The sequence below is a fragment of the Channa argus genome, chromosome 5, assembly GCF_033026475.1.
Source record: "Channa argus isolate prfri chromosome 5, Channa argus male v1.0, whole genome shotgun sequence".
Classification (NCBI taxonomy): domain Eukaryota; kingdom Metazoa; phylum Chordata; class Actinopteri; order Anabantiformes; family Channidae; genus Channa; species Channa argus.
In genome coordinates this window covers 13,571,768-13,584,909 of record NC_090201.1, presented here as the reverse complement: position 1 = coordinate 13,584,909, position 13,142 = coordinate 13,571,768, and the positions used below count along the sequence as shown (strand labels likewise).

At 38.5% G+C, this 13,142-nt stretch overlaps 1 protein-coding gene across 1 annotated transcript; it reads right to left on the bottom strand.

Moving 5' to 3' along the window:
- Window positions 1-732: 732 nt before the first annotated feature.
- Window positions 733-12,781, bottom strand: b4galnt1b (beta-1,4-N-acetyl-galactosaminyl transferase 1b). Its single transcript, XM_067503460.1, has 12 exons — window positions 12,391-12,781; window positions 7,724-7,825; window positions 6,492-6,714; window positions 6,198-6,374; window positions 5,734-5,840; window positions 5,337-5,374; window positions 4,535-4,715; window positions 4,207-4,299; window positions 3,881-4,068; window positions 3,653-3,793; window positions 3,343-3,580; window positions 733-2,401 (listed from the first exon to the last, which is right to left on the bottom strand). Exons 3-12 carry the CDS (start codon window positions 6,704-6,706, stop codon window positions 2,184-2,186), a joined length of 1,596 nt encoding a protein of 531 aa, XP_067359561.1. The 5' UTR covers window positions 6,707-6,714; window positions 7,724-7,825; window positions 12,391-12,781; the 3' UTR covers window positions 733-2,183.
- Between the last annotated feature and the right edge of the window lie 361 nt (window positions 12,782-13,142).

Sequence of the window (13,142 nt, the reverse complement as noted above, 5' to 3'; positions counted from 1 at the left end):
TCTCCCACAATATGTCTGCTCACTGGAACACTTGTGTTACCCTCTATTAGCTGCTCAAATCTTTTGTGTCGACCAGTACTTGAAGCAGCACCACAGCACCCGAGTGTCTGCCTGTGTTTTCTTAAAGCAAAATGAACCTGCATTTGAATTTGTGTTTTTAAACTAACTGGTTCTTGGAGTTTACCTCTGCAGAACATTGTGGAGTGTAGAGCCATGGCATTAATGGGGTTCTTTATCATCCCTGAAAATGCATTTAGTAACTGTTTGACATTAGTCACAAAACACTGTTAAGACATGAACTAACATGATGGAACCTATAGAAACTCAAGACTTTATGATGCAGCTTCCAACTAGTGCATTTGACATTTTAAAAGAAAAAACAAGTACTAAATGACACTTAAATTAAATAGTAAAAGTAAAATATTAGTCCTGTGAGTCATGATGCAAAATATAGTGGGGTGTTGATAAAAAGTGCTGATGGGATAAAGTAATATGAAAATTGGGATAAAGCATAGTAAATGGTTCAAAGGAATTTTGAATATTATATGGACTGAATCCTCAGTTTTCTGGTTGCCACAACTTAAATATAGCACACGTTTCATGTTTTTTTTTTTTTTCCACAGACATTTTAATATTTCAATGTTTGAAATAAATTACCAAAATAATGCTCATAAGCATCAGATGTTGTGATCAGACGACTTACAATAGTGGTTCTTGGGTGAAGCAGACAAATAAAATTTCTGTTAAGAACTGTTAAAAAACATTTTCAGCTCAGATAGATATCTCAGACAGTTACAAATCTAACATGAGACAAACTTTTTTCAACATACAACTACAGAAAAGCCTTTTTATAATAGTTTCCCTCATGAAGTAAATTGATGGTTTTGTCTCTGTCCACTGAGCTAATATCCCATTTTGGTGAATAAAAAGATAAATACATACCAGAAAACATGCCAGACAAAATATAAATAAAATATTTCTCTGATGATTTAAAAAAAAAAAAAATCAATTAATAAATAGATAAATAAACCTAATATAAATTAGTAGGAAACAATAGAATGACATAAGGGCACCATGTAAAGGCCAAGGTATAAAAGAACAGCATCATCACTTCATGAATGTATCAATTGTTTATGCACAATAACTCTCCAAAGAGGAGCTGTCAGTATAAAAACTGGATTTTCAGTTTCAGTTTTCCCTTCATGCTCTGACTACTCATATCACCATCAAACCCTGACTCTGTTTTGATTAGCTTTTCCACCGCTTTTCTTCTTTTATAATGACATAAAAACATACATGCACTTTGGTTGACCCAACTCTTCTTTTAGGCAGCATGTAAAAATGCAGTCACCTTCATAGTTTTCACTCAGACTCAGATGCACAGACACAAATGCCCTCCTTTAGATGCTTGTTAAAGAAACTGCCGAGTGACAGACGGCAGAAGACAAAAACAAGACTGCTCCTTGATCAGGTAGAACCATGTGTGACTGCAGATCGATAGGAGCAAACGTTTCTTCTCCTCAGACATAATTGCAAAGGACACAGAATTGTGGGTGAGGGGGTAGCAAAACCATAGCACAAACCAGAAATAAACACCCCAAACAAGTTAAACCTTTGGCACAACCAGTCAGTCATGGAGCACAGGTACCATGAGAAATGCATTCTTCAAGTGCCACTGGTAAAATGCTCTGTGTCTACAGGATTGTCACTTTGTGAGTCCCCGTTATTAGGCTCTCAGAAGTTACTATTGCGTCTTTAAGCTGTCTTTTTTTTTGGGATAGTGCAAATTGAAGGAGAACACACAAACCTGCACTTGCCTTTAAACTGGATGACCAAAAAGTGACTCAGACTATATAGATGCTACCTGTTTCCAATGCTTATCTTCTGAGAATGCACAGACAGACAAAATTTGACAAACACAAAGCATTCTGCCTTTATAACCTTGAATTAGTAAAGATTTTACGATGCTCTTCCTAATAAACAAGACTTACTGTTTGTTACTATAGGTTTTCCATTATTTCCACTCCAGAACTGCTCTAATCACACAACCATTTCAGTGTCAAACAGTCAAAGAAAGACCAAAGTGTTTGTCTGAAATTTTATCTGAGAAGGATCCAGTGGAGAGAACTTCTTTGGCAACTCGTGAAGAGCACAGGAATCTTCAGGATAAACATGAGGAGGAACTAATTATGAGTCAAACATTGAAACCGGTTTTTGAAGAACAGGAGGCCATTTTTCGTGTGTGTGGCATCAGAGGAGGCAGGCGGGTAACGAAATTTGGTGTAGGTTTTGTCACTCTCTGACTGACTGACCCAGGGAAGTTTGATTTTGGTTGCATGATTGACGATGACATCATCACAAGAGCCCACATGTAGAGATCCCAGGCCATCTATGAAAAACTCTGCAAAACAAACAAATTATTCAGACAGAACATCAACTAATTTTCATTTAAAGTAGAATTTATCTCAAGTGTTAAACCTCACTCAGTGTGGTCAATTAAAAACTGTTCAACAACAGCCAAAGTTTATTTCAAACATTCAAATCTTTGTTTCAATATAAACAACATAATAGGGTGCAAGATTTCATACAAGATTTTACTTCAAAGCTAAGGAGAAAAGGGGGAAACTGGAAATTAAAGGGGTGAATCAGAATTAAATTATTCTAGCATTTTTCTATTAGCATTATTCTAGCATCTAACATTTCATTGTAAAGTTTGAGTCGATAATTATGTTAGTTAATTTTTCAAAAAGAAAGAACTCTTTCATCACTCTGCCATCAGACTCCTAACCATGAACATAACATAACTGTTTACATGGACACAACTGTTTACGTTGAATCAGATTTTGCATTTGTACACTCATTTTTTCAGAACTGCACTACCTCACCGAGAACGGCACTACCTCACTTTATTGCCTTACTCAGAACTGCACTACCTCACTTTTTATTGCCTTATTAAGAACTGGACTACTTCACCTTTATTGGCTTATTGCTCTTATTTTTTGCTCTTATTTTTTTTTTTTTTTTGTATTTTATTTTATTTCCATTTTTCGTCCTATTTTCATTTTACTTACATTTAGAGTGGACGGCAAAGTAAGAATTTCATTGTGCAGGGAAACATGCTTTCTGTCTGTGCATATGACAATAAACAATTTGAATCTTGAATTGAATCTCTAAAAAAATTTTGTCTTCAAAATAACCTCATCAGGTACCTCACAATTAAATGTACTTAATTACTTTTCCTCATCATAATTAATTGTATGGAGCAATGGAGTTGTAGCTTTGGTCCCAGCTTTACTGTATTTTTTTAAATATGAAAATGACTCTGCCTGAGACTGCACTCACCCAGATGGGCGACTCTGGTGAGACGCGGGTCAAATCCGACCTGCTGGACTTTGTCAGTGCGAGCCAGGAAGAAGTTAATGACCCCGTCAGTGACAACACAGTTGGGGAAACCTTGAATGATATGATGAAATCCTCTTCTCATGTGTAAACAGTCACCATCCTCGTCCCCTGATTCAATGGAAATGGTCTGTCTGTAGGTGGCAGTATATCCTGTTGCCTCCCGCACTGCACCACCCACCTGAAAAATGCACACATGCACACTGATATCCCTGGCATCTTAGTCATTTAAAACAGCAGTCAATTCTCTCACCAGATCCAGAGTGGTCCTCTCTAGGACATCCACAAGTTTCTCCAGCTTTGTGTTGGCTGTAAAGATAAAGTCGTCATCCACCCACAGAACGTACTTTGTCGTCACCTGGGAAACAGCCAGGTTGCGTCCTGCAAACCATCCCTGTGACACATGATACAGAGCTTGAACAGCAAAAAGCATCAACAGCAAGTTAAAACACTTCAGTAAGTGTCCTCAGCATTTCCTCACCTTTCCAAAAGGCATGATGTAATGTTCAATGTAAGGCCCAGAGATGGTTTTGGGGTTTTCACTGTCATCAGCGATTACTATGGTGACAGTAGGATAGTATTTTCTGATGCTGTCGATAAGATCCTGAAGCTTATCGTAACGCAGGAAGGTCTTTGTAGCTATGGTAACGAGGGTGCTGACATTGTAGTCTGCAGAGAAGGAAGATCAGACAGAAGGAGCTTTTTTAATAAACTAATTATAAAATAATTATTTTGTTCCCTTTTTGTTCCAATTTTTTAAAATCACACAAGGTCCCACACTATCAACATGCTGGCGTTGTGTTTTACCTCCTTTGGATCCTGTGTTGTACAGTTTGGGTGTTACACCATGTCGGATCTTGATACTGAATATGGCTTGATGCCCCTCTGTCTGTAACTGCACTGAAAGACACAACAAACCATATATTAAAAGCTCTGGTTAGTGCTGCAGGATTACTCCTTTCTTGTTGATTTGTTGTTTGAAGAAAAAAAACTACAGCTACATGTTGTGGATTGGAGTGTTGTTTTAAAGTTTTTAGGTCACTTGAAATTCACTTTGTCTTCTGTTATTTAATGAAAAAAAATTTAATCCAGAATAGAAGAGACACAAGAAGATTATTTTATCTGGGGGCCTCACCTGTGTCTGCGGTGCTGGGGTGAAACAGTGTGTTTGTGTAGGTGACAAACTGCAGCTGTCGGTTCAGGTTCACCAGGAGGCTGCTCGACAGAGTCATGTGCATCTCACTATCACCTTTGATTTTCACCTCGTCTACCTCTGCTGCCACATTCAGCGTTCCTAGTGTTGCAGTGATGTTTATCTACAGAGATACAGAAATGTCTGCTGAGGTTGTCAGTTGTCCAGGTCGTGCTTATTCCAAACATGCTGTTCAGTGGCAACATCATCTGCTTTAATATTCAAAGGTGTTTCACCACTCATCCAAAAGACTTCATCAGTCATCAGCTGCACCCCGCCATCATGCGTGGATCACTCGTATGATTTAAACCGTGGACGGATGGGGACGAATATCAGGACTGTGTTGTATGTGGTGTCATAAACCACCTTCTCTGTTTAGCGATGGTACTTCCAGTCTAACTCTGATGGCCTTCTTCATTCCTCTTTCAAGCCATCAGTTGTTTTGTTTCTCCAGTGAAAAAGCAATGTATAAAGTTGTACATTGGAGGAACAAAACAACCACTTCACAAACACATTACACAACACAGATGAGCCAGCTCCCGAGGACAAGACTCAGAATCCGACAAAGGCCACGTCTTTGAAACAACTTAATGACTCCACAGAGTTTAAAAGCCCCAGACTACCAACTCCCAGGCCTTTTTGGATAAGAAGTGAAATGTTTGCAAGCATATCTTGTGACTTAACAGCACCTTTGGGAGAAAGAGAAATAAAACTAAAGAACAGCAAGATATACTGAAATACTTACTGAGTAATGGTCTCTGGCAAGGTCATGTAAGGCCAAACCTGAAAGCATATAGTAACAATTTACAGACTTAGTTGTTGCAGCCATTGGGACATTAGGAAGTATGTTATCTTTCTTGATTAAATTTGGTAAAACCTTATTGGATCTCATTTGGTAACTTTTAAAATCATGTATGTGTCATAAACAATGTCGTAAATACATAATTATTTGATTATTACTAATGAGCATCAGGAACTTATGATATACTCTGCAGTAATTAATTAAACCATCCATCATTCATTATTTGCTATATTTATCAATTCCTTCTACCCATAAAGTAACTTGTTGATTTCATGACTGGCTAACAGATAATGGGTCTAGAAATCCTTAAATGTCCCACACTCACAATCTTAGGTCTCACCTGGAATGATGATTGTTTTCAGAGGTCGGACCTCCACACCTTGTGTTGGATACTGTAAGGGATTATTAGCCTCTGCAATAACGAGAACATCTGCAGGGGTCTGTGACCTGAGGAGAAATGTTCACAACAGGAAGATAGACAGGAACACAATAGAAAAAAAAAAGTATAAAAGGCCTTGTCGCATTATGATTGTGTTCTTGGTAGAGAAAACAGTTAGTCTAGACACAATTAAGTTTTAAATCCAGTAATGCTACAAAAGAACATGAGCACTAAGGGTTTTCTATTTTGATATAATTATCATGAGAAAATGAGGGGAAGAGATGATGGAGGCCAGATTTAGCCCCTTATAAATAACTTATATAATGCCATTTATTCTTTTCCTAATAGAAACAGTGCTTCATTCATTACAGCTCTGAATACGAGCTACCATACTGTAGGTGGTGTCTCAGTTTTATGACACTTGCCTTGTCTGGAAACTCTTGTACTCTTTTGCCCGTCGCCTCTTCATTTCCCCCAGCTCAGAGGCATCAAAGGCAGTGTGCAGCGGCTGTGCGGACACCCTCGGGAATAAGAGTTGGGCAAAAGGGAGGTTCACTCCTCCACTCTCACCCTCACATACGCACCCATTAAGTGCCAACGAGCTGGATAATTCATTGGAGACAAATGTGCATATGTGAAGAAAAACTGCTTTTTGCTCAGGTCTGTTTCAAGGAGACAAAAAAATTGGATAAAGGTTAATGCCCTGTTTTAACACATACCTTACAACACTATCCCTCACATGAAATGGGATTTTCCCTAATCGTTTGTCTGATCGTGGAAGCCTCTCCTCGAGATGCTTCTCTGCTATTGGCCCTGGTCGCTGCCACACATCCACTGTGGTGTAGGCCCGAGTGGGCCATGAATGGAGGAGGGCTAATACCAGCACAACAGACACCAGGATAGCGAGCAACACCGTCTTCTTCAGGGAGCGCATCCTGAAACCTGACACAGACATGGAAATATTCTCAGAATATACTTCTGTGACCATACAGCTTTGATCATTGCCTCTATAGTATAGTACTACAAGAGACATGGTAACAGTAGCAAAGGAACTGACTACAAGGTAGTGGGGACCGCAACAAGGTAGACATGAAAGGTTCAGTGTGTATCTGTGGAAGCACACGGTTTCTTACATTGTTCTGTGGACTAAGCCATACTTTGAGAAATGGGTTCTGTGCGTTTAGCTAAAAGGTTAGTGGTTGCAATTAAGATTCCTCCTGTTCACAGTGGACATGGATACAAATGTAAGGAACAAAATCTTTGTTCTGTAAAAACATCATTCACAGTGTTTGTTGAAGTCAATGGGGCATCAACCGACTTGATTAGGAAGTTAATTCTCTTTGTTACAATTGACCTTCTGCAGATGGACAATATTTTTTGAAGAAACAAAGAGAAGAGACATTGCGGTAAAAAAGAAAATACTGGAGAAATTCCAGCTTATTTGACTTGCCTTAACTTTAGAATATCTTTTTAAGGACTGTGGATTTTATTTCCTTAATTTATAGTACATGTAAACGTATTCTGTATGACAGATATAGTCCTATGTTCATCAGATGCTCATGAATACATTTCTGTTGGAGCCACTTTGAGGAGACTTGCCAATAAACAATGAGCCCTTTTAGATTTGGGAGACTAAAACTCCTACTTCTGCTGTTTGTGAGATATTACTGATGTGTGTGGGGGTGGTTAGTCAGAGATTCCGTTTGCACACAGAACATGATTATCTTGCTGAAGCTACGGCAGAATCCGACCAAGCAAACTGATCTTATGTCAAGTGAATAATCCCAATTTAATTTGGTTGCCGATTGCGATCGATCATGGTTTATCAACTACAAAAAAAAGTTAAAGGAATACAGGGAAGGGGCGTTTTTATTTTTGTACTTTGCTTGATCCTTTTTCTTCATATGTAAGCCCTGCATGCACATATAAAAATATTCATAGGAAAACCTACCCAACTGCCTCTATCCAGTCACTGTACGGGCATTCTCTGCAGGCACCTGCATCTCCAGGAACCATGCAGATAGTCACAGAAATGATCAAGTATTTCCCCCATCTGGAAACAAAAGAAAATCAACTAAATTAGTCATAAAACACAAATAAACAAAAAAACAGCATGACTTATTAAAGGCAACTGCATAATCACAAAAAAGCAATAAGTGCATTTAAACTGATAAGCCACTCCACATCACTTACTCCAACACTGACAGAAAACCTTTATTTCTCAGAATTGAATGAGTAATCAAACAGATGGCCCTAGATTTACCTATTACTGAGTTACAGGGCAACTACATGTTTTGTATTGAAATACTAGATCTCTCACTATTCTGAAAAGACTGTCCACTGATACCTCCTGATAACTAATCAATAAAATTACAGAATGACCATCCACCTGATAACCAACCAACCAATCTTGTCCTTTCGCTCTCATTGGCCATCCCACATTTGTTGAAGAGAAGCTTTGCTAGAAACTATTCTCATTTGGTGCAGTATACAGATACAGCTATTGCTCTGTCAGCCATTGCTTCTTCATATTTTGCTATTGCTATTGCTTCTTCATATTTTGGGTTGGAATAGTCTGTGGGACATAGTTAGCTTCTGTCATACAGGAACATGAAAACTACAGTAAACCCCTACTGTTAATTTGAATTTGATAAGCTATTGATTTAATTTAAAAAAATGTCTGGACTGCTTTTTTGAAAAACTCCAACACAGGAAGGGCATCCTTGTAAATCTAATGCTAATCATGCTACTTGCAGAGTGCACCATAGTCCTGAGTTGCACCAGAGAGGCAGTGGGGCCCCTAGCCTGCACCAGAGATAGACCGTTTCCTCTGAGCCTCATTAAATGAAAAGGAGACCACAAGCCAGTCTTCATACATGTCAGTATTTATTGTATTCATAGTCTGTGAATTCCTTTTTATAAAATCAGTTGTTTAATTACTTATTCACAAAACCCTTTTTCTTCCTAGCACTACAGTAAAATATTCTCACAAATCAAGAGATGATGAGTAACCAAATGAAAACCATTTTAACAACTGTCCAGGGATTGAAATTTGTAGCTCAAGAAGAGATAGGTGTTGAACCAAATCTGCTATCATTAGCTGATTGCCAGAAATCTGAAGGAGTGGTTCAGAAATAGCCATGACTTAAAAAAAAACAATGGGTAAGAATGTTAACTTCGAGAAAAAAAAAGTTATCTAATGCTAAACCTGTTCTTGATTAAATAGACTTTAAATAACATTGCTGGGACATACAGTTTGACATTAAGAAGCTATTTAGTCTATGGAAAAAGGAAATTGGGGATTCATAATTACACAACTAATCTAACTACAGGTTTCACAGTTGCTGCAGATACCTACTATGAATGTTACTTTATTTCACTTTACAAATTATGGCTGCAGGAGAGATCTTACGGTCCAACAAGTACTTCACTCCAGAGATCGTTGTATGACGAACATTGAACATTTATTGTATTTTCTTCTCAACTTAGCCGGTAGCGGACTAATTGTACATACAAGTTTATGAACAGAAATCTCACAAACACGTTCACAAACAGTTTCATCAAACAAGTTTCTCAAAGTATGGCTCAATGCACAGAACTCGATAAGAAACTGTGTGCCTCCACAGCTACTCACTGAACCTTTTACTTCTACCTTGTTGCGGTTCCCACTACCTTGTAGTCAGTTCCTTTGCTCCAGCTACCACGTGTCTCTTGTAGTCCACGTCTGTTCCTTTCAGTGGCTGAGCTGAACTGAACTCTCTGGTAAGAAAACCACTGGCCATTGGCAGACTATAAAGGCAATCATCAAAGCTACACTAATATACACCTAAACGTATACCTCCTAATCCAATTAACCTTACAATACACAACACCAAAAAAAACAAACAAACACAGGAAACCCTGTTTTGGCTCATACAATGACTGTTGTGCTTTCATTGCATAGGTGACACGCTCCTCAGACTATCAGATCAGTTCTGATTTTCTGCTGACAATTTTAAACATTTTTGAAAGGGTTAGGGGATGTTGTGCTGCTGATCACCTACAGAGAAACACACTGACTCTTAAAGGTGAGGGAGTATAAATGGGAACATTGTCTTCCAGCAACTGCAGAAAAAGACTAATTTTGACTATTTATTTTGTATGGCTGCATTTATACTGCTGGTCTTTGATGCCCAATTCTGAAAAATTGCATGCTTTTTTTTAGCGGCTGTGTGATATAGTCATCTGACTTCTGATGACGGACAGATTACATAATGTCTTCAAAATGCACCCGATAGGAAGTGTGGGCGAAGTGAACAAATGAGGAAAGGAGCGCTAATGCATTTATGAGTGTTGAAAGGCTATGCCAAACTGTTCAGTGATGTTGCTGCTCTTTGAACAAATGTTCTAAAAGTGTCCCAATGCCTTTTTGCACTCTTAAAGTCACCTTCACTGATTTTGGTTCTTCTTTTTGTTCTAGTTTGGGTAAAACATAAATAAATAGCATTAAACTTCCCTTTGATTCTGAAAAATCCCTCTAGATTAAATCACTTCAGGAACCTTCCATTCAGATTATGTCATCTTGTTGCTCATAAAATGTATTTTGTATTCATGGTCAACCTGCTTTTTGAGAGCTCCCCAGGAGGACGTGCTCCTAATGATGAAAAATGTCATCTGGAGGAGTTTTTCAGTTGAAAAGCATTTATCTGCATTTACACCGTAAATTAAAGTCATAGGGAGCAAGTTGAAAATTGGTGAGGTTGCCCTTAAAATATGATGCAGTGTTTTAGTGTTTTTTTCCACAAATTTCAGTGTTTATACTGTTTTTGTTTTTTACTATTGCACTATTTATGTTCCACTCACAATTCAGTTCACAGTTAAATGTTTTTTGAATTTGATGTTTGATTGGTAATATATTTTGATTGATTGATTTGCATTCAATATATATTGTTATTTAGAATAAGTTATTCAATCCAAAATAAATGCTCATTTTATAATTGTATTATCATTGAAGAGGCATTTTTAAACTGGACCGAATATGGCACGTCATTTTTACATGGCTTGATAAAAGTATACATTGGGCTGACATCTGGTGCCAGTCCTGAAACTATTCTAGGCCAGCACAGGGCCACCAGTGTCTGCAGTTGGCCTTGTTCTGGCCCATGTGTGGCCCACCTCTGGAAAACCAGATCTGGGTCACCAAAAGGCCATCATTCTTTGCAGTTTGTTGGCCTGGTGTAAGTGCATTGTGTGGGCTTGAACTGGTCCAGACTCAGTTTGCTATTTGGGCACTTGGTGCTCCTCAGCTGCTTGCACAGTCTTACAACCCTCAAGGGATGTGGGCGTGACCAACATAGTAACATTGTGGCAATTACAAAAATAAATTAATTAACGAAGCAGTGAGCAGTCAGTCAACTGGGATATTTTAGACTTGCTTAGTTTTTTCCCCAGAGTGATTTCAGAAAAAGTGCTCCTGTTAGAAGCACATTTTCTTGTTCTGTTAGACAGGCTACACCAAGTATAGATAACTACAGTATCCGTCAAACATGTAGACACACCTTTATATTCAGAGTTGTTTTTTTCTTTTCTCATTTTTGACATTCTAGATTAATACTGGAGACAGAAATGGTTGGATTTTTCAGATTGGTTGCCTTTTACTGTGCGAGCAGCTCTGCACATGTAAATAGATCAAACAAAATAGGCAAAACATTATAAAGTGAATCTACTGTTACCAAAAATCTCATGTGCACTCCCCAAATCATCAGCAATAGATTTTAAACACATTTTGCACCATTTGACTATATTTTCAAAATCAAGAGCAAAGCAATCACACAAAATTATTTAAAGTACATTATCCAAAGCTCTATCTAATATAAGGAACATGAAACATGAGGCTATAAATTAATAAACTAATAATTACATTTTGGAAAAGTGGAAAATTTGCTATCGTTGATATGGCATGAACCATTTTTTCATTTTGATAAGCGGCTGTGTAATTATAACCATCCTCAAACATAGGACAGACGACAGAAGATCATTAGAAGTCATGGTGATAAATAGCCCAATCGGAATTTAATCTGTTTGCTGAATAAGTTTCGCTGTTGTGTTTAATTAACCTAAAAATAAGCCTATGAGGAGATAGGGACATGCTACCGAGATAGACATGTGGGTCCTTCCCCAAATCCGCGTGATCGATTTGTTGCAAAAATCTCGAGAAATATGCAATATCTACCACATAAACCACCATGAGAAAATATTCGATTGAATGGATTAAGGTTACTTGGAAATCATGCCGGGTAAGCGAACACGCCTGACTGCATTCCCAATGATGGGCCTACCTTATCGAGAACAGGACAGCAGGAAAAAGCAGGATGTATGCACACATGTCTGAATCCTGCATTTTTACACATTTGCTCGTATGGTGAGACCCATTTGCTACAACATTCATTGTATTCAATTTTTAAATCTTGGATCCTGAAAGAAAAAAAAAACATTTCCATTCTAGTCATAATTGCACGATAGCGGGTAGCACAATCTACAAATGTTCATCTAGAGCTCAAAAACCCGACAAAATGAAGGTGGTGAAGACAGAGCTATAGGCCTATTAATACTGTTGTGTCATATGAATAAGGAGCTCACCTCAATTCAAAGGCGCACAGTGTATCCTGCTCCGCCTTATGCCTGCATGAAGGTCGCCCTTTTTAATGTATTTGTTCCTCAGCGTTCCTGCGAATGATTTAAAACGTGGAAAGACGGAGCAGCCTGGAGACGAACGTACATCGCAGCACTGCACTGTGGACCAACTCCCCCTGCACCACCACCACCAGCAGCAATGCTGAGGAGAGCGCGCCCCACCTCCTCAAGACACTCAGTGGTCAGTTAGCGGAGCAGCAGCATTACAGACCTCCGAGATGCGACGAGAACCTACATCCTAACACAATCCATGAATCTAGCGAGGTAACGTAGCCTAAAATCCAACAAGACCTATGCACAAACACGACTAAACCATAATCTCTCTCTCTCTCTCTCTCTCTCTCTCTCTACACACACACACACACACACACACACACACACACACACACACACACACACACACACACACACACACACACACACACACACACACACACACACACACACACACACACACACACACACACACACACACACACACACACATCTATATATATCTTTGATTTTATTTTTATTTGGCTTTCTATTGCTATACTGGCTGCTGTATTAGGCAAGTAGTCACCTAAGTGAATCAAATGTGGTCAAGTAAAAGTTCAAATTTGAACAACCAGAGTTCCCATTTGTGCACAGCTCCAAATATATAGATTTAGAAAACAACAATCTAGTGTTACGAATTAGGCAAACAAAAAAACCATGTG

Excerpts from the sequence above, each read along its gene's own strand:
- b4galnt1b (XM_067503460.1), bottom strand. The coding sequence starts at position 6,706 with ATGCGCTCCCTGAAGAAGACGGTGTTGCTCGCTATCCTGGTGTCTGTT. Across the intron at positions 6,375-6,491 it reads GTGAGGGATAGTGTTGTAAG|CTCGTTGGCACTTAATGGGT; the intron begins GTATGTGTTAAA and ends TGAATTATCCAG. Across the intron at positions 5,841-6,197 it reads TACAAGAGTTTCCAGACAAG|GTCACAGACCCCTGCAGATG; the intron begins GCAAGTGTCATA and ends ATTTCTCCTCAG.